This window comes from Polyodon spathula, chromosome 8 (genome assembly GCF_017654505.1).
Source record: "Polyodon spathula isolate WHYD16114869_AA chromosome 8, ASM1765450v1, whole genome shotgun sequence".
Taxonomy (NCBI): Eukaryota; Metazoa; Chordata; class Actinopteri; order Acipenseriformes; family Polyodontidae; genus Polyodon; species Polyodon spathula.
The window spans coordinates 21,635,164-21,657,684 of record NC_054541.1 but is presented as its reverse complement, the minus strand read 5'-3'; the positions used below and the strand labels follow the sequence as shown (position 1 = coordinate 21,657,684).

The 22,521-nt window shown below is 40.1% G+C and overlaps 1 protein-coding gene across 4 annotated transcripts in view; it reads right to left on the bottom strand.

Moving 5' to 3' along the window:
- Positions 1–1,304: 1,304 nt before the first annotated feature.
- LOC121319597 (LARGE xylosyl- and glucuronyltransferase 1-like) overlaps positions 1,305–22,521 on the bottom strand; it is a 75,198-nt gene continuing 53,981 nt past the window's right edge. For all 4 annotated transcript variants that reach the window (XM_041257193.1, XM_041257190.1, XM_041257191.1 and 1 more), the window contains 9 exons: positions 20,454–20,558; positions 17,191–17,303; positions 14,609–14,734; positions 12,726–12,881; positions 11,785–11,948; positions 7,030–7,308; positions 5,536–5,682; positions 4,163–4,358; positions 1,305–3,296 (listed from right to left, as the gene is read on the bottom strand). In XM_041257193.1, coding sequence (XP_041113127.1) covers positions 3,099–3,296; positions 4,163–4,358; positions 5,536–5,682; positions 7,030–7,308; positions 11,785–11,948; positions 12,726–12,881; positions 14,609–14,734; positions 17,191–17,303; positions 20,454–20,558 — 1,484 coding nt within the window. In that variant the 3' untranslated portion in view covers positions 1,305–3,098. The remainder of the gene's footprint in view (positions 3,297–4,162; positions 4,359–5,535; positions 5,683–7,029; positions 7,309–11,784; positions 11,949–12,725; positions 12,882–14,608; positions 14,735–17,190; positions 17,304–20,453; positions 20,559–22,521) is intronic.

The window sequence follows — 22,521 nt, the reverse complement described above, 5'->3', positions numbered from 1 at the left end:
ATGACCATTGAGACAAAATTATCTAGGTTAACTTAATAAAGATCTAGAATATCTGCACACAAATAAGCTCCAAAGTACATAGTTTTATTTTTCAAAACATCATGCCAACAGGTCAGAAACATTGATCTGTTTCTTCGGCTCCATTCTGAGCGGTGGGATATGCGACAGAGATCGAACGATTCTTGGTGTTAGACCTGTGAAGGCACTATGTAAAAGGAACGGAGTACCCTTAACTAAATGGCATGACTATTTATTCCTTAGGGTCGGTGGAAGTTGGTCATTTAGGAAAGGGGCTGATCTATGGCAGGGACGGGAGACAGTGTGGCATCCGAGGATTGGAGGAGCGGATGCGCTCGTTAATCTAGGGGTCATGAGCAAGGGTATAAATAGTTGGCGTAGTGAAAGTGATCTTTTCCTTTGTATATGGTTAGCAACAACCTAAGGGTCCATAAAACCTGGATATCGCCACTCACTTTTCACTGATGAATGGTCTTTGCACCATGAGCACTCAAGTCACGCACAGTAGGAACTGTTGTGTTTTGTGTGGGTGAGAAAAGACTGGACTTTTGGTTGGGATTTACAAACAGAAGTGATATGCTGCGCTGCACCACTTCCATGAGGCTCAGGACATTATAAATACTTTAATAAACACCCTTGCACCTGTAAATCAATTTCTGTGCGATTAATCCACTCTGCACTGTACTCACCACTTTGCCACACCCTGAAACAAACTTTGTGAATAGTTAAATGTTGTCTTCCACTTGGGAGTTTAGTTTGCTCTAGTTAGAGCCAGTAGACCCCTCACTTAACTCAGCTTGTGCCCTCAGACTAGTTACTTGACCTCAATTTGTTTAGTTTTAGAAGTGACTCCTTCATTTGAAACTAGGGCCCCTAAGCTTTAACAAGTGATCAATAGACTTGTTAATCAATATCCAATGTTAACACCTGACACATACAGTGAAGTGTATAATTTTGAATATATAGTTTTGTGTTTGCAAGCTAGCACAGGGGCTCAAAATACTCTACCTGTACACTTGTTTAATGAGTATTTGGTGCGTCTCTTGTCAAAGGATTTCTTCTAAATCCTTTATTTTTAATACAAGCATCTGGTTGTGCTATATTTAGAAAACTACAACATTTATTGTACTTACCTGCTGCAGATTGTGAAGCCACTTCCTTGGCACTAAAACATTTTTCATAAATAAACATGACTACAAATTGTTTCTCATCTCTGCATGTCCAATTATTGCATGATTTGTACCTGATTTTGCACAATACAATAAAAGACAATAATAAATACACTTTCACTTTTTGTTTTTTATTTAGGTAGCAGCATGTCTAGTAACACTGTCCTGAACATCGACACATTCTGACCCTTATTTATTCACATTCACACACAGAGGCCTCTTGTCAAAATGAAGCTTAATTCAGAACTAAAATGTGGCGGTCAATCGGAACCGACCCGTGTCAGCTAGCAGGCCACACCTCTGGCGGTTGACTGACAATGTAAGAGCCAATCGTAATTAAAACTGGGAAGAGGACGCACCAGGCTCAGGAGTAAACTTTCTATAAAAGTTTGGTATCCCTTGAAGACACTGGCAGCCAAATTTCCACTCTCCAAACGTGGGTGGTGCATTTTTTACTTTCCACTTACAGAGCCCTTAACCCATGTTCTTTAAATCATCAATTATTTGCAGAATGTATGTTTCATAAGCAAGCAAATCTGCAAGAAACTTCCAGACTCTACAGCTGGCTTCACAGACCCCGATAGCACTAATCTTGAACTACCTAATGTTAATTTAGGTAAACTAGACCACAATTACTGCTAACCAAAGTCTGTGAAGCCAGCCCTTTAAATAAGCTTTGTTAATATGGCCATTTATGAGATCAGGAGGAGCAGAATAAGCCTCTCTAACAGCAACATAAAATACTATGTTTGTTTCTTGAACAGTTTATGAAATTGGCAGCAACATTGCCAGGCATTGGTCTTGGATTAGGTAACACTCTGTGTTTTAGGGGACATCACTGAACCGTGACTTGCTCCTCCCAATACCGGGACACTGTTCCTTTTTCAGAAGTGGGTTGCATACATTTGTAATCTGCATATTTCCCTGTTTAGAGACACTGGCCGCTCAAAAACTATAAGGTCCAGTTGTCTACTGCAGAGCTGAAGTTGTGTGTCCAGCACAATACAAGGGTGGATAGTGGGAGACCGGGTCTGATCATCCCAGTCAAACAGCAGTATCAGTGGTGGAGCTAGGACATCAAATCCATTAGAATACAGTGGTGCCTTACCCTTCCAAATGTTTACCACATTATATTTTCGCAGGAAATCTGCTGATTAATATGCGTTTTTATTCTGCCCTACCATACTTCTCTGTTCGTTACCATGCTTTCTGTAAACTTGGAATAAAGCAGTAAGCTTTCATAAAGGATAGCTATCTAGTAGGGAAGACTACCTCCTGTTCCTCAACTGGGAAAAGCAGCTTCCCTTCACAAACTGCAATCAATGAAGCAGGACAAAACTATTTTTACAAACAGACTGAGTGCCAATGTGCCAGTGTAGACTAGGGATTTCAACTCCGGCTTTAGAGGTGAAAAAGTTACTGACTTTGAATGTTTGGTGAATTTACTTTTCACTTCTGTTTTTCTCTGGAGGCGAATCTTCCATGATAAGAAATCCAATGCAAAAACAACAGTGAGTTTGACCCAAACACTGGCCACCAAATTTTCAGTTTGTTTTAGCCACGGATGGCTTAGATCAGACAGAGTAAGTTCTAAAAACTTAAATCAGGGAATACCTCTGCCAAAAACGTATTTTATTCAACACCCCCATGGTCTTTGATTCCAGTTCCTCTTCATTGGAGAGCTCTGAAGTTTGTTGTCGGGTGTTTGTAGGCTCTTTGTGGGAGATTGAACTAGTCTCCATCCCACCCACTGCTTACTTCTTGGGGTCCACAGCATGTCCCCACGTCTTCCCTTCACACCCAGCTGAGTCTCTCTTGCACCTTCATGCAGCTCTGAAAGAAGTCTGAGCCCCTTCCCCCGGCCCCACTGTAACATCGTCAGGGAGGAGAGGCCTGGTATCCCACGGGGCACTAGCTGTTATTTTCAGCTGTCATGTACTTGAGGGCGGCAAAGCCATAGTGACGGGACATGTTCTGCTGGAACTCCTCCTTCAGGGTCTTGAGGCAGATGCGGTACTGCTTGTTAGAGCGGAACTTGGTGATGTCAAAGCTGGGCGCATGAGGCATGTGGATCATGTAGGCGTTTGGCATGACCACAAACTCGTACTCCTGTGACAGGGAGAAAAATAAAGAAATCAGGATCATTCCACACAAAACATCTCAATGATACATTGTGCTGGGATCCTGCATTCTTATGTATTGTCAGTAAGGTTGGTGGGATTATGAAATGAGATTAGGAGCCAAGATTATTAACGGACCTAGGACACAACAACACTGAAGGCATAAGCTAAAATGTACTCTTTAGACTCAGTAGAATTAAATTTGCTTTTTGTATACAAAAGTATTGCAAAGCACTGTACACAGCACAAAAAATAACAAACCACAATACATTTGTATAGCATGTCACACATGCAACTGCTATAATCAGACCATTTAAATAACATATTTAAATAACAGAAGTAGCAATTTTAAAGTTACATTAAAACCCACTAAGATAAGAAAAACATTTTATAGTGTGTGTTTAGTGCGCAATAGCTTTACTTAAAATCTTTCCATTATAATAGCTACAAGACATTACTGATGAGATATGTCTGGTTAATAACCCACTGGTCAGCATTTTAGAAGAGAGAAGATCTTAGACCAAGATATTATATAAGTAGGAAGTTCACCAGCAATTTATTTTTTTTTTTTTCATAAAAAATGTGTGACATCGAACCAAAATGTAAAATTATCAAAACTAAATCCTGATTTATGAAATGGCATAAAAAGGAGAGACTGCCGTCACAGTGCAGCAGATTGATGTATTAGCAAGGGAACTAAAGTCATTACAGTGTTGCAGTGTTCCAGATTATGTTGGATAGTGTTGTGGGCACAGCACTCTGGTCCTGCAGGCACACACTTGGCCTGGACATATCTTTGAGGACCATGGCTTCAACAAATGAATCTGTCTGGAGGGTTGAGTGAGTGGAAGGTACCTGCGCATCAAGCTCCATGATGTGAGCCACCTTGTTCCAGCCAAAGCCCACAAACCTGCGGTCGTACTCGGGGCAGTTCCGCCTCACCACCACATAGGGCTCGAAATCTGCCTCCCACTGCACTCGGTAGGGCGTGGTGGCTGTGCGCCACTTCGCAAAGTTTGTGGGTGCATGACCTTTTGTCCATACATGGTACCTGGCGGGTAAGAAGTCAAAAACAATAGTTTAGTATGATCAGGCATGCCACTAAGCTGAACACTGCAAAAGATATTGGGACTAACAGAAGTAGGTGCACCGATCCCCCTCCACAGCTGTATATTCAAAATTAGACCAAATCAGTGACATCAAAAGATAACCACTGTCTAAAGTATATCCAAAATGTAAATATATAGGCCCTTTATTCTGTTTTAACAGATTTTTACAGAAAAATTCCTCGGTTTTCAAAAGTTTTCAAAAAAGTTTGGTTTTACTGATTTTAACCCAAAATTTGCCCTACTCAAGTATTCACTTTACATTGTACATATTTACCTGGGAAATTCATTTTCACTTATTTAAAATTTGTATATAAACACATTCCCAGAAAAAGTTTATTTAAACAAATAAATAAATAAATACAGGGCCTTGACTAACATACAGACATGAAGCACACAGCCTAGATTCTGATACTCCCTGTAACTTGTGCCAAAATCATTTCAAGAAATCCTAGTCATTCCAAATTGATAAGAGGTTCAGTAGATTTTAGTGTGACACACAGACAGACACACTCCATACACCCCTAGATTATGCTACTCTCAATGTGCTATAGAAAATCTTAAGCAGTTTATTCACAATTGGATAAGTAGTTCTCTATATTCAAGGTGATTCATAATTCATACAACATTTTCACAGCATTGTGAAAACTGGAGGGTATGTGGAGGATGATATGCAAAATGTCTACGACAGAGACACTCTGCAATGCACAGTTTGGCCACCAGGGGGTTGTTCGATAATGTCAATGTTTAACTAGACCTAAAAAACAATGCAAACCAACAATGTTGCACTAACTATGAATCACCCTCTATTATGTGACTAGATACATAGACAAGACAGGCATGCACCTAATTACAGCCCTCTCACCAGGGATCTGAATCCCAAATCAATTTAAATGACACACAGCTACATCTCTGCAGTACATAAACTGTCTTCATGAAAAATGACATGCCCCCTGTAGCACATCTGCTACTAACAGTAGGGTTAAGGACACAAGGTGCATTCTCAATGGAGCGGTGCTATATACAACACTCCGCTCCCACTGTAAAATGACACTGCTCTCAGTACCTTCTCCAATGCACGCCAATACTCTGGAAATCTCACACGAGCCTGGCTGCCTTTACCTGAAAGTGAAGAGGGTTCCCATATCCAGCTGTGTCAGCAGCTCTGCCTTGGACTTGGGGAAGGACAGGCGGTATCTCAGGGTCTCGAATGCTGGCACTATCAAAGCTTTCTTGGTGTTGGCCATATCCAGCTGTACAACGGACTTCCTGTAGAAAAGAAGGGCAGAATCATAAAACGCATAGAAACGAAGACAGAGCTGTCACAGCGGGAGTCTTCTGGCCCGTCTCTGCTCCACTACAGGTCTTTTTTTGCTGCTGTACAGAAGGGGACAGATTGATCACAATCATTAAGCCAAAATCCATTTTTTTTTGTTTTAAGATAATACGTTGTGTGTGGGGTGTCTCTTACTATATGAGAGATGTTATCATGTTAAGACACCTTGCACACAATGTACTAACATAATAAATCTCACAAATGAAGACTGAACTCAGGAATAGCTTTAAAATGAAAAATATTAACATTTTTGTAAAACAACTCATCATCCCCTCCCCCTGTCCTGAAATGGTTAGGCAAAGAATCAACCACCGCTGCCACTAAATAATGTGTGTAGACCTACAGGTACTATTTATTAAAAAAGTGCTTTCTTTTCTGTTTGGAATTTTGGTAAAATTTTCACTGAGAAACTAGTATCAAGAGTGAAGTAATAGAATGATTCATTTTACAAAAGGTACCAGGTATGTGTGTGGTTTTTTCTGTTTTGATTTTTGAAAGTTGGAAATAGGTAGGGTGTTCTATACACGGGATGACATCTGTTCACAGGACAAGATGTACTGGAATGTTGGCAAATACATCACTGTGATTGGTTGATTTCTGATATGTGATTTCTATTAAAGGAAAATGAAACTTTTCATCTTACAAAACGAGTACCAAACTACAGTACACTTTTGAGTCATTAAAATTAACCTTCTTTCTGAGTTGCATTTTATTTAATATTTCTAGTATGTTTCACCAAAAATGGTGCAAACTACATTTTGGTGTAGACCTTGACAAAACAAACAGCTGCTGTTTGCAATTTTATGCGGCGTCATTATGAGTTAGAGTTTTTGTTATTTGGAGGTTTTAAAGTCTTTATAAAATTGCAGCATCATAGTCAATAAATATGTTTCTTTAAGTTTTAATGAATACCACTCGGCTTGAAAAGATAGAAGTTGCAAATCTGAATAATTGGTACACCCTTAGGAAATACAACTGACCGGGAACAATTGTTTGCTGAAAAGTCTTCGTCAATATCATGTTATCCTGACAAATACTTTTTAGGTGTTCTTAACATTGAATGCTTAGTAACCGATTAACAACCAACTATTTCAGATAACATTAGAAGTATACCATAGAGCTATTTACAGGGTCTCCTAAAGGATTTTGTAAAAAATTTAAGGGAAAAGTTCAATTTGCTAATTATGCTAAATATTAATTCAATGTAATGCATTTATGATCCACACATTTAAACTAAACACTGCCCTACAGGGCTGGAAACATATTACAGTGAAACATACCTGAGGTATTCGTACATTCCATACATGGGCAGGAAGTCGATGTCGGACAGGAACATGTATGGCGTGTTGACGTGCTTCATGGCTACGTTGCGCAGCAGGTTGACAGGGTAAAACTGTCCCTCCTTGTAAACGATGTGGTAGCCCACATTCGCCCTTCCCATCAGCACCTCCGAGCCCTGAGCATATCGCAGGAACTGCTGGGCCTCGGCATCTGACAGGTAGAGCGCCAGACTGATGGGGCCCTCCCAGTGCTTACAGATCGCCTCGAGCATCTGCAGCCTGCCGAGGAGACGGGTTTATGAACACAGCAAGGGCTTTTTATAAAAGTCATCTAAACAGCTTTTCAAATCACAAGGCTGTCAGTAAATTCAAAACTAAGAGCTACCAGTATGACGTACCGTATAGAATAAGAAATGGTAAATAATTTGATAAGTGGTATTTATGGCCAAATGTCATTAGGTAAGCAAAGTAGGCAATGGTGTCATGGTAAATTAGTGATTTACAGCAGATGCAATAACTTGTGTTATCAAGAAACATGTATATCCCCACATTTCTCCCAATTACAATGAATAATATTAATACTGTATGTCTAGACAATTTAATAGGCATTTTCCAGATATATGCAAAACATATAGCTGGACAAATGTATGGAAAGACACCCTATATATGCCCAGCACCTAATATACTGATTAACTAACCGATTTCACCCCTGGGAGGGATACTGAGGGCACTTTGTAAAAAATCTTTAACAGTGCCTGTGGGTCTCTTTGGTGTATTGTTGTCTTTAAAAGTAAGCACAATTCCAGGGTGTCCCAATGCAGAGAGGTTATAAATACATTTTTAAACATAACAATTGTAACAGCGTGCAACCTACACAAAAAAAAAAAAAAAATATGCATGTTTCTTTAAAAACCACATATGGCCACCTGGGACCCCATCTTATGAGATGTCTTCAGCAGCCTGGTTTAAAACACAGAAGCACAACTACAGTGGTTTATCGGAGGACTATTTTCCAGCCATGTACTTAAGAATATATCTATAATGTTAAGTATAACCCTCAGTCATGCACAAAACACATACTAGAAATTATTTTTTTTTGTTAGTGTGGCCAATTATTTTTTACTCATGATTTTCTCCCCAATTTGGAATGTCCAATCCTTTTTCCCTTCACCGCAGGAATTCCCCACACAGCTCAGAACTGAAGGTTCAGTGGGTGTCCTCCGATCCCACAACAAAGCCTGCTTCCTCTTTTACACCCAGGAACTCGAGAGTGGATGTCAGTGAGCTACCGGTTTCTGGAGGACAGCCAAGGACAGCCCTGTAGGTGTCTGCTTTTGAGCTCACTGGGCGCCTGGCCAGCAGGGGACACTGCAGCATGATGAAGACAAAAACTGCCTGCCAGTTTTACCTCCCTAATCCACAGGAGCACTACAGCCAATGCAATGCTCCCTTCAGAATCTCCAGTGAAGACTGGTCACTTTGCACAGCAAGAATGCGAAACCTGCACTGTATGACTCGTCCTGCACACCACACGGATGTGCTTTTACCAGGTGAACCACCCCAAAATCATCCCTTTTAAAATAAAATGCAGTAATTACATATGTGTACGTGATCAGGATATGAAGGTGCTGTTTCTGAAACACAGTCATAAACAGGGATCCTAGGAATCCATTTTCAGAGTTTCAGCACCTCAGTGCAAATGGACAGCTCCAGTCAGCGCAGACTAGTTTTCCTGGTACTGTACACTCCCTCTGTTTTCCCTCTGCCTTTTGGAGCCTTCATGTGCTAATTGATGAGCCACTGTGCAGGAAATGCCAGATTAACTCTTGCTATTCCAAAACAGATGGCTCTGAACAGCTTGCTCTGTCAATGATATATTACCATATGAGTGCAACTGAAAATGAGTTCTATAATTCATTGCATCCTTAAACACTCTCTGCCTTTTAGCACTACCTTACCTACTGTATACGCTGTATGGGCCTGATACTCAAAGCTTATTACTGCAGATCGCCATTTCATAAAGGAAAACAGACTAAATAACTCAAGACATTTCATTTAGTGCTGAGTGGTTTTCTATTATCCCCTCAGTACATGAGATCCACAGTGACAAGAAAATCACGGAGGCAGTTATACAAAATGTCACACTTCCACTTTCCCATACATCTAGAAAACAGCGCATCTAAATTCTCATGCAACTTAGTATTAACATTATTGAGCGAACATTATGGGGTGTATTAGAGTCTGGAGGTGCATGGAGTGTCTGTCCTTATTTATGATGAACATCTATAAATGTCACACTTACATGTTTGCATATACACCCACCCCTCGCTATTTCGCCCCTCGCTATACTGGGGATTCGGATATATCGCAATCCTGGAGTTGGCTCCCCATTTTTACTGTGTAACTGCGTATGCCTTATCTGCAATACACATAGGAACTTAGAATTACTGTTAGTTTTATTTCATACTGCACATCACAAACAACAATATACAGAACAATTAAAAACAAAGCATTAATATCGTATTGTTATCATATAGACACGTATTGCACAATAACACAAAGCAAATTGAATATCTACTTGCTGAAGTAGTTTTTATTTTAGACAGCGAGGTGTTCACATGTGGCAGCAATGCACTAGCAAAAGCCACAAGGCAGTGACGTCAGCTCCCTAATGCAATGTAGCGGGTTTGGGCATTTGAGAAAGGAGAGGAAGACTCATGAAATTAATTGGAGACTGAAGTTGATTAGAAGCAATTACCCTCCGCAGTACAAATTACAACGATGCGCTGCTTTTTAGACAAAAAATTAGAAAAAGCAGGTTGTACCCTGACGCACCCCATAAAACAAGTGTGGTTGTACAGTATTTATTTGTTAGGAGATTTGTTTTACTCGTTATATCGCGGCCCTCGATATATAGCAGATTTATATTGGACCCCGACACCCGCGATATATCGAGTGGGTGGTGTACCTGGATGCAATTTTTTTTTTTCAGTAGCATCGCATTTTAGGGGTATATGGAGGTGTCCGTCTCCATCTGTATGTTACACTTACATTTTTACAAGCACCTTGAGAACACAAGAAGTTATTACACAATGTAAATCTGTCATTTAAATATACTTCACCATGATACTAACTTAATTAAGTACATTTTCTTAACTAATGTAGGGGATACATACCACTTATCCAATGTTCATTAAATTATTCATCAGCAGTTCTCGTTCTGTATGGTGTATATGTTACAACTCTGGAATCCAGGTCTTGATTTATACAAATAAAACTGTACATCTCCAGAAGTGCCAAAGTAAAAAGCATTTTGATGCATTGGATACAGGGATCCAATCTCTGAACAATCAGCAGTCCAGTTACCTTTTTGTCTGTTCAGCAATCTTGGAAGAATACTTCCTTATTAAAATGTCTTGCTTATATAAAACAACACGTTTTCCAATTAATACTTTAAAATTTAAATAATTAATATACCCGCCATGGCAGTGCAGAAGTGGACGTGCTGAAGATTGTCCACGCCAGTAGCCGGAGTTTGTTTATGATTGACCAGTGAACAGACAGCGAGGTGAATAAGCAGGATCTCCCATGTATTAGGTGTAGGAGTTTTTACAGCATCTTACATTTTATAGTTTTTGCACAGTGTTTTATTTTGTCTTTGTACGCTAGCCAGGTCGTACGTCCCATGTGAACTACAATTGCTTTAGCGTAATGTGGTGTTCCTGTGTCCTCTGTCTGTGTTCACAATATGTAAATAAATTCTGTTTGCCTGTGGGGCATTTCAACATCAACCTCCATCCTGATCTCCTGTCTATCACTCGGCAGCGAATGCACACACCCACACATCAGCAGCCTCTCACACCTGCATAGTTACTTATTTTTTGCTGCTAGCAACAATACATTCTGTTTTATCTAATTAGACTTATCACAGTTGTGAATTACTGAATTACAAAATAAACCGGTCACAGAAATGCAACACAACTATGGTTATTTTTCCTTCAAAGTATTATGCACAATCACTGCAAAACCCCCACGTTTTGTATAATATAAAGCTTCTACTTCTATAGATAAGTTTATCATACTTCTATTGTACGTACAAATGGTCCCTGCATATCTATGCATTAAAATATTAAAGTCACTTTTATACTAAGTTAACTTTGTCAAATAGAAACATTAACATATATCACAAATTGAATATTTATAACACAGGATAATGATATAACATTAAGAAACAAACAGCATTTTATTAAAGAAAATGAAATAGAGAGTGGGTATTTACCTCTGAACAATCAGTAGTTTAGTTACTTTTTTCTGTTTGCAGGAATCTTGGAAGAGTATGTCCTGTTTGCTTCTGAACCCCATTTTTAATTATTATTTTTTTTTTTTTATAGCAGAAACTGCTAACCAAATTTACAGTTGTATACATTCAAACAAACATGCACAAACACTAAGAAAAGTGATAATATATGTATAGATATATGTATGGTAAATGTATTTTTGTTAATTATTTCAAATGTGTGGGGTCCTACATATACAAACTGTTGCTATACATTATGGTCTTCATTTTTTTTTTAGCAAACTACCGTAATAGCCTTTAATTATAATTTACAGCTGTTTTTAAAATTGTAATTGGTGTTTTTTTTTTCTGTGGAAACCTGATCTTGCCCCATGTGTGCTGCTGTGCTCTCACTCTGGGACGCCCTTGCAAAGGAGATAAAGGGATTTTTCACATAGGAAGTTCTCTAGTGAACGTACCTGTCCATGGAGAGCTGGGCCACCAGCGTAACGTCAGTGCTGTCGGAGGTGGGTTCAAGCTCGTAGTGCAGGAAGTAGAGGTGGGTGCGGTGGACTGTAAATCGCTCTCTGCGGAACTCGTAACAGGGGTCATCCTCATCCAGCTCGGACAGCTTCTTCTGGAGCTGAGCAGAGGAAACAAGTCTCCAAATCCATCATCACTACAAAGAACAGTCAGTGCTACTGCAGCTGAGCTATCGTATCATCGTTCTGCACGTGAAACATATGGCAATGTTCTGACAACTTTTTCTGCAAGCAGCTTGTTGTAAGGGCATGTTACAGCGATGTTTCCCCATGTGAAGAGGTACAGCTACAATGTCTAACACATTTAGGATGCCTTGTGTTTCATAGTTCTAGTTTTTTTAAATGTTAATCTCAGTAAGCAATTCTATTAATCACTAAGAAGCAGACTGACAACCACATTTGGCATCCCAGCTTTAAAATGATTAGTTCACTGTAACACCAGCTGTTGTAAACAACAGACCACCACTGTATTCCAGTTCTCAACTGTAACCACAAGGCCACACTGCTTCTCACTGTCAGCTCTAGCTACGGCACTTTAGATATTCTGATTAGAAATGCAAATTATGTGGTTTCTTCCATTTGTGGTCTTACATGTGATGAGAAAATGGCAGGGCAGGTGCTGTGAGCACGTCAAATACTTTGAGTTTTTTTTCTCCTGTTAAGTCATGAACATTAGAGGTTAAACAACCCTCGTTGGTTCACACTGGCAGGAAGGTAAATGTGGTTTCAAAACTGCACATTTGAGACCGAATGGAAGTGCATGGAAGAAGAATTATGGAATTACTGTGTTAGCTTCAACCACAAAGGTGATTCCACCCAATCTTTCTACCCCCCAGCCCCACTATGTCCCCTGGACAGTCAGCGGCAGCACTGCCTACATTCTCGCTGTTGTGGTCAGCCTTGCTGGGACAGCCGAAGAGTTCCCTGCGCAGGAGATTGCCGTCGTATTCCAGGAAGGTGAGGTACAGGTTCCTGAAGAACTCCACGTGCTTGTTCTTCACACGCAGCTTCTTAGGGGAGTTCCAGTGGATCACCTGCACAGCCAGAAACAGAGAGAGGAGTTTCCTTAGCAACATTACACCACACACACTACAAATCCCAGTTAACCAGTCATTTTCTTTATGCCAGAAAAGCAAAATCAACACAACCAATGAATTTTTTTAATTCACAGCATAAAAAAAAAAATAGTAATAAACTTGTGATGGACAATTGCAACAGCAATAAGCACTTAAGCAATTCACATATAAGCCAGTGAAAGATTATGCAGCAAAAAGCAATTGTGTAGGTGACATCAGACAGCAGAGAAGAGGGTGGTCTAGTAGGCATCTCATAATTGGGGGTGCTATCATTGCAAAACTGTACAGTAAGCTCAATAATTGTACCATGTCTGCACTAGGCTGTCACAAAGCTCAATATCAATAATATTGTTGTTGGTCATTACCTGCTAGAAAACTGACAGCTGTGACAGGAACTTAATGAAAGAAAAGGTCTAATCTACAGGTTATGAACGTGGACGAGAATAGCAATGCTATTATAAAGTGAAAAAAAAAATGTGCGTGTGTGTGAGGAAATTTCAAAAGCTAATCTTTTGATATATTGCTATTTTAACACTAGAATCGCCATACGGGTCAGTGTGACCCATTTTGCATTTAAAATGTTAATTACTCTTCCGTTGTAAATTGTATGTCTATTTTTGACTTTTCCTAAATATATGAATTAAATATCCTGATGCCGTTTGATAGCCAGAATTGCAAAAATGATGAAATTATAAACAGTTCTACCTACAACCGCCACGTGGGTCAATGTGACCCAGGCATTACAATGTCTTTTTTTCTTTTAACATAACAAAAGGCATTCTATTATTTTTGTAAATGCAGCAAACAAGACACGCCCCCTCCTCCTAACACACTATTTCAAGCCTTTGTTTGTAGACTGACCACGAGACAGAGATTGCTTTGATTGTGGATTTGTCAAGATGCCAACTCAGTGAAAGTCTAGTTGCTTACTTTCCTGTGTACCTGGAAGACAACAATCCTTCATTTTGTTCCACAAATGCAACTGGGAATATATCAGAAGGAAATATCTAAGGTTGAAAGTAGTCATTTTGATTGGAATACGGCACTGAAATGCATACAGCAAACTGAAATGACAGGTAGGATAACAATAACCATCCATAGGAGACAATGAAGCCGTCATACCAGAAGTAGTGTTATATTTTATTTTTATGTAGTATAAGAAACAACGATTTCGGTTTTACAGTTTTATTTCATTATATTTTTTCACCGTTTCTAGTTGTGCTGTATATGAGCTCATTTTAAAAATAAAGCCTTTTATGTTTCATTTTATATTTAAATTGTGTTTCTGCAATGCAAATGTTACATATGATGTTCCTGAATAAAACAGTTGTATCCGATAGTATGTCTTTCATTTTCATAACGAAGCAGTTTAAAAGTGTATAGGTCAAAGTGACCCACGTGCCGGTTCTAGGTATCTGGCAGTTCTAGTGTTACATTTATGTTGCTGTTGAAAGAGAATTATTATTATACTATACAAAGATAAAAATGTCTAAATCAAGTGTTTTAATGTAGTCCTGCAGGTCACAAACTGTCTGAAGACTGAAGGATGAGAATGCAATGAAAAGCTTTACGAGCAAGCAGCCTGGCAGCGAGTTCATCCTTCACCTTTCATGAGCAATACAATTCAGGCACCAAAATTCAAATGGATACACAAACAAAGAGTGGGTGAGTGAGTGGACACTGACCTTGAGGTCCGAAACATCCTTGTAGCACTTCTCTGAGCGGGTGTGGTCAGAGAGCTGTACGTTCCAGAAGCAGGGCAATTGATACACCAGGAAGGGATTCTGCTTGAACACTGCGTTAAAGATATCCTGGGGAACACAGACCTGGATTACAATATATTACTTGGGGGGCATTAACTTAAGTAAAGGGTTATAGAACACCACTGTTCTGCTGAACACGTTCTGCGTCTTCTCTTACACATCATAAATTCTTCTCGGCAGCGGTCGCCAAGAGGCGCATATCAAGGACTTCCATTCAAACGCACTTGAGAGCTTGAATTATATTATTATATTACTTAGGTGTTGATTAGATCAACCCATACCCCATTGACAATTTTTTAGAGCATTATACAGCACTGGGGAATCACCCTGGATTGCATCAACGACCTATATGTGTTTATTCTGGAATTACACCTGAAAACAAGGCACTGATGCAATCAAGGTGGATTCATTGGTACTTCCAAATGCTGTAAAAATCAATAAATAGGTTATTCAAATCCGCCTCCTAGTTGTTTGGTTCCAGTTTTGTAAAATGTATAGGTGTTTAGATGTTTTCTTTTTCTTTAAAAAAAAAAAAATAGGAGTCACTCCAACCGAGGGTATAACTTATTATTATTATCATTATTACATTTAATATTAAACAGCCCACCAGATAATTTACATTTAAAAAAATTAAAAAGAACAAGGGTTTATAAAATGACAATTCTGCCTACAAGATAAAATACTTACCATACATTTGCAGCGACATGACCACACATCAGAAATGACAGAGACGATGCGACAGGTTTGAAAACTGCCAGAGCTACACAACCAGCAGTCCATATAAAGTTGTGTAGCTGCCGTTTTTACGCATTTAAAAAATCTGAAACAAATTTTAATTTAATGCATAAAATTACGCACAGCAGTTTTGCTGCACAGCTTGTCTGCCCCCCCCCCCCCCCCCCCTTAAAACTTCCACTAACAACTACATCTTCCAAAATACAATGTCTTCAGCCAATCACAGTAAGAATAAAAAAAACTCGAAGCTACACAGGTTGAAGCGTAAACACCCCAGTCCAATTACAAATCCAACTGGAACCATCGACAGAGGCAACCGCTAAGAAAAGGTGCCTAGAATATTAAACTGTTTTATAACTTATTAATGCATTTCCTTATTTTATTTATCTGTATTGCTTCATATTTAAGTTTTAACATGTTCACTGAGTTTAAGAATTGAATGTTAAAATATAAGTAACATAACTAATTTGCAGTCATTGTGATACATCGAAAAGAATGCACTGAGCCGATAAAGAACCTTGTAGAACACACGCATGGTTGTACAGCAGTTCAAAGTAACATTGCAGTTAAAATGGAAGGCTCTTTTTTAATGCCTAATGCATTACCATTATAGATCGTACAGTGTTTAATTGAGATTACTCATGACTCGTAATGTTGTATTTCACCCCCTAAAAATACACTTTACATTCTCAGTATTAAAATTAGAGGGTAGTAAGTTACTCCCAGACCCAAAACCTTATCTGGATCGCTGTATACAACTATTAAAAATTGCTATTGGCAAAACTATGATCAAGACTGGTGCATACTCAACAACAAGAAGTGGAAATTATGAGTGTCTTCTCCGAAGGTACAGGGCATATGGTATATGGCAATAAATCATACACACCAGGCTTACCCAGTTCCTTCAAAATAGACTCCCATATATTGTCTTTCAAATCTGAATCTTTATAATCGAGATGATCTTTGTCAAGGCAAGTATTATTTTTTCCTCCATCATTTTGGATAGTTCTTCACCCTGCTGTACCACGTGCACTGAAGCTGTTCGCTGACTGGTCTATTCCCTCACTGTTGTGCAACAGACAGCAAAAAAACAAAACCCTGATTCAATCCTATTTATTTCATGTTGCTCCAGTGTCGCCCTTGTGTGCTCCCGTGTCGTCTATCGTTTCGCCTGTGGTGTGAAAGATACTTCTCAAAAGTACAGGTTCTATAAATTGTAGCTTGCTGCATTGCATCTGGTGGGTAGCAGCCTTTACCCTGAAAGTTCACATTTAAATTGAACTACCATAGGGTATATTTGCAGTATTAACATATCAGTCAATTGCCACATTCCTATTTTTCCCCCCATGTGTATTATATTGTATATACAGGCACAATAGCGCAATTTTGCTCATTTCAAGGTAATGTTTTCTACTTTTAATTTGAGCTCCATCTTTAAATCAATACCATCTTTTAATAATTATTACATATCATAATACTCAACAATATACTGAGTACTGAAGTGGTTTAAAAGGTGAAGCTCACATTTAAAAATAGGCTGAAAAAATTAACTGACAGCGAGCTAAATAGCACACGTGCGCCTACAAAGTTTGTTCTATAAAGTAAAACACTTCATTTTTGTCTGTTACTTGTAAGCAAAATACTCATCTATAGACCCTTGTCTTTGAGCTGACAACATATAATTCAAAAAGCTGGCATGGTGTTATGGGCACACTAGTTGGGGGTTGACTATGTGCTGCTGGCCCCGCAATGCCCCTCCCATCACAGACCTGATCTGCCAGCGAGGTGGACAGCATGCTCATCAACTCTCTCTCAGCTGTCAGTCTCCACATCTGCTCCCATTTGAGTTTGCGCAGCCGGTCGAGCAGCAGCAGGATGACACCTGCAAACACAGGAGCAGACAGCATGTGAGGGGGACGGTCTGTCTGCACCATCTACATACACACACAATGTTAAGAGGGATACAGCAGAGCACCTTAGCCACACAAGAAACCAGCCTTTGGTCATTCTCATTTTATGTACAATATATAACCACCCAAAACCTTTCACTGACAATGTAATAATTTAAAGGGAACATTCAATTTATTAGAACAATAGAATAATTGTAAGGCAAAAGAGCTGAACAGTGTGTTTGACGTACTCAATTGTGTAAAAGTATACAATGCCTGGCTGTAGGTAGGCAGCGAGAGTATGATATATAAATCACAATGAACTCAGTGTGTTCCTAATGTAAGAGGCAGTGTTGTGCGATGCACTGCTGGTACAGATTCTGTCTCCTGTCGGTGAGATGAGTTGAAAAGCTCTATAACCACGCATGTAGAAGAGCCTCCTTTGCATAGTGGTTAAGACACTCGCCTCCACTCTGTTACATTGGTACCGTGACCCAGAACTCGTAGATTGCCATGCATCAGATCGCAGAGGTTAAAAGGGGGGGCAGAGGGGCAATGCTATTACGGATTCGGTTCCCTGTCTGTGAGATAAGTTAAAAGCTCTATAACGACAAATGTTACTCTAATAATATATTCAAGACAGGCATTTTTTAGTGTCAATAACTTTATTGGACAGAGCCACATGGCTCAAATGCAACTGCAGGATCAATGGGTCGGGATGCCACAACGTCCCCCACGTCTGACCCCCCGGGAAGATGTACTGCCCGCAGTGAAAGGAGATAATGGTGCATCCAAAGCAACAACCTGCGGGCAACCTGGTGGAGACTGGGGGGACCTGAGGCCGCCCCTGGTGCTTTATGTATGCCACCACAGCAATGTTGTCCATTCAGACAAGCACATGTCTGCCCTGAACCTGCTGTAAAAAAATGTCTAGGAACACTAAATGCTAGAAACACTTCCCGCACTGGAGACTGAGCCCCTGCCTGCACTGGAGATTGAGCACAAATGAGCCAATCGTCCTTGTGGTTAAGCTCTCTGATGCCCCAGAGTCTCAATGGGGCCAGAATAGCTTGAATGCAGTTTGAAAATGCACAGGGGGCTTAAGAGAGGCCGAACGGTAGAACCCAAAACTCGTACGCTGTCCTTGGAAAGCAAAACTGAGGTACTTACTTTTCTAAGTGCATTGTAGTGAACCAGTCATTGTAGTGACTGCAACAACAGCTGCATGGTTAAGATTTTGAACCGTCGACTAAGATATGGGATGACCTGTCTGAGATCGAGGATTTGTCCGAGGTCACCATCCCATTTGGCCACCAGGAAGTACCTGGAGTAAAACCCTGCTTCCAAGTGAAGAGGATGAACTGTGCAAATAGCCTGCTTCTGCAGCAGAGCTGTCATCTCCTGAGACAACAACAATGCATCTCGCAGATCCATGACTAGCATTCTAGTCACGCTCCAAAATGGAGGAGGACCGTGTTTGAATTGTAGAGAATAGCCGGTCTGTAGAGTATTGAGCACCCAGGTGTCCGAGGTGCATTGACTCCAGTACTCCAGGTGTCTCCCTGAAAAGGGGTCCTGGGCCTGTGGCAGCAAATTGCTAGGGCTGCCGCTTTGTCGGAGTGCTAGTGCTGCTATGTCACAGCCAACCGTGACGGAGTTCCTAGGGGGCAGCGCACAAGCGCTGCCTCCAGATCTGTGTTGTCCTCCAACACTATAGGTCTGGAGGCCTCGCTATGGATACACAGCGCGAAAAATGATGGATTGGCAGGAGCACGTTTCGGAGGACGCGTGCCCCAGCCTCCGTTCCCCAAGTCAGCGGGGAGGGTTGCGAGCGGTGAGTTGAGGATACAGATAATAATTGGGCACACTAAATTGGGGAGAAAACCAGGATAAAAAAAATTGGAGACAACTTAATTTAGAAAAAAATAAATAAAAATTGAGCGTCATCTAGAGGCCGTGGAACATTTAAAACATCTGTGGCCCTTTTTATCAGTGGCAAAAGCTCAGCTGATAATGACACATGCGCTGCTCGTGTTGTGCCATCTGAGTCACCCTCCTCTTGATCACCTGCCTCCTCAGAAGCAGCGACAGACAGCAGATCCTCTTGCTGCCATTCTGTGCATAATACTCCCTGTGACTGTAATGGTGCAGAGGGAGCAGGTGTAGCAGTGTGTCAGAACTCTCCAATCTACGAGACTGGTGGAGAGGATGAGGAGGACCGTGAAGCCGGCCTCCTGCGTGATGTTCTCCTACTTTCCCTAGGCACAGCGCTTTCATGAGAGGATAAAGGTAAGACAAATTAACCATTATAGATTTTATATTAAACAACACTTTCAGGCTGTGATTAGTTGATGCTAACTGTACAAACAAGGGAAACCGAGGGACTGCACTGTTTTATGTTGAGTACTTAACATGTTTTATTACATTTAATACATACCTAACAATTTCCAAATTATTCAAGGTAATTACTTGGAAAATACAAGTGTCGACACACTCTTACTTAATTCAGCTTTCAAAAACACCCTAAAACATTGAGTCCACACTGTAGGAACAGTTTATAGATAGTGGTTTATATTAAAAATGGAAAGTCTGGAAAATAAGTCCAAACACAGGCCTGTGAAAGAGCAGCCGAGTAGTTAGGAAGGCAGCCATAACACAAACACAAGAAATGCGTTTTAAGCACCAAAGCATAGTTTATTGACACAAAAAACTAAATAAAGTTTAAACAATAAACAAAAAAGTGTCCTTAGCCTAGGCAAATAAAGGAGCCCCTACCTCTTCTGGGTTTTAAACAAACAAATGCTTGGTTACTTCGACCAGCAACTGACTGGAGCTCCTCTACACGTTTTACTCCTACCTGTAACAAAGACGGATTGCAGTCTTTTATACACCTGCTTTTATACACCAGTGTTGTCAAGGAAACCAATGAGCACAGAGAGCAGTGGGAGCTTCTTTCAGCTGCCTCTACAAATACATTACTAATCAAATTTCTTTGATTTTGTGTTAATTTACAGATTTCCTTACAACGATATAGCTATGGAGATTATATCTTGATTTCAAAGTACAAGGTTAAAATGTAACTGTGCATCAGGATGTGAAGATGTGTGGTGTCCCTCAGTTAAATGCGTAGCATTGGTACTCACCCGTGTTGAAGCCCCGGCCCAGGGCTGGCCATGGTCGATGGTTCTTCCACAGGTTTCCCAGGTACCAGTCACTCTGGTTCTCCACCACTCCCAACACCTGCTGGCCTGAGAGGAAACAAAGTCATACAAACAGCTGTCAGTAATTTGCTACGATAGGAACTTCACCACAAGGTCAGGGCTCTACTATTTTGCGGTCAGCTGACACTGTTTTCTGATATTTATTTCCTAAATTGTATTTTAAAAGAGCAACCCAAAATGCTTTGCTTCAAACAGTAATCACAATAACCTGAATTAATCGTGTCTACAATCCCTAAAGATAGAGACACAAGAAAACAGTCGTGATGATAATTTGTAGAAAAGTTATCCTTGGCAGTGGGTCAGTGAAAAATGAAATGCCAACACTTTATTTGTGTTTTGACAGTGTAGCCCAATAAAGAACATAACCACCGTTCTAAATAAAAGGAGAGATTGAGGAGATAGTGGCAACAAAAATATTATGTTTCAATGGTTATAGGAAATATTAGAGTTTGAATTTCAATTAAAACCTATTAGAGTATTCAAGCACAGCAAATAATGTACACTTGAGTACCTGAGTGTTATCTATTCCAAATGCTGTAGCCAGTGGGGTAGTAATGGGGAGCAATAGACATTCTGCTATCTGAGAAACAGTAATAGTTCATAATTTTTTGCTCTCTCTCGCTGTAGCTTTCTGCATTAACTGGTATTTATGGATCCCAGCTCCCCCCTCTATTCTGCAGTAGCCTGTACAGTATATCAAAACATACCTTTTTTACAAATCCCTGAAGATTATAAAATAATCATACTGTACTGTTGCAGGTAACAAGCAGATACTATAAAGAATGCAGTAATCAAATAAAGTGTTGGAAATGAACGTATTATACACAGTTTCATGAAAATAACTATTGGCTAAAAAAAAAAAAATGCTCCAACAGGACAGTCAGTGGATGGTCACAGCTGGTAGTCTGCAAAGGAACTGTAACTTCTACCCAATACATCAACATTTTCCAAGAGGGACTTCAATGGTCACGTGTCCAAAGAGGGCAGTATTTGTATGGAAGATAATGCCCCAGCTCACACTGTCCGCGCACCGCAAAGATGGAAATAGAGTGCTGAACAAAGAGAGATTGAGGATACACAGTGGCAACACAAATATTGATTTTCAATAACAATACTTATTCACCAGACACAGACCCCACTGAGCACCTTTGGGCTACCCTTGACCGATCCCTGCGAAATCGGCCCGAGTAAACCCACTTCCCAGGACTCCCTCTTATAGTGCCAGGAATGGGCTGCAATCCCACACAATGTCATCTTGTTCACACAACGTGTTGGCACACTGTTGCCTTGCATAAGGCAAAGGGTTGCACAAGAATGACACATTTAGATAACAACTGAATCATTCATAAGGTGGAAAGCAAACATTTCTGAGGCTATATATGTCCACCTGTTGGAGACAGAATGGAGCTATGAATTAAAGACGTACAGCCTGTGTATCTTAAAATATTGAAAGTTTCAAATTTAACCATCTGTGCAATTTCTAAATATTCCACTAGGTGGTGATGCAATTTTGCCAATATAGGGACCTCACATACAAGAAATATGATTCTGTTTTAACAAATTTACAGGAAACACCTACAGTACTGAGGTCATATTTTTAACCTGGCTTATAAAGCAACAACTATCTAAATAGACTATTTTATACTCTCACTGTCCATTTAATTATTACTCTTCACTCCCACACACCCAATATACAATAAGCCCACCCTTTGTCTGGAGCTGGTGTGGACTAGTCTCCACAAGATGACTCCAAGTGTCTTGGGGGATTATTACCTGCTGCTCCAGGACTAGAGCAGAGGATAATGGTTACGAATGCAACTTTCCCGCTCATCCAACAGAGCACCCCGTTTAGTCTACACATGTTCCCATCACAGGGGTGCCCTAAGAACACATCCGGGATTAGTTAGGTCCAATTCATCCAAAGGATAGCAAGACTATGGTTGATTTAACACCGTAAATGTTCAGAGGGGGATAAAACAACTAATGGTAG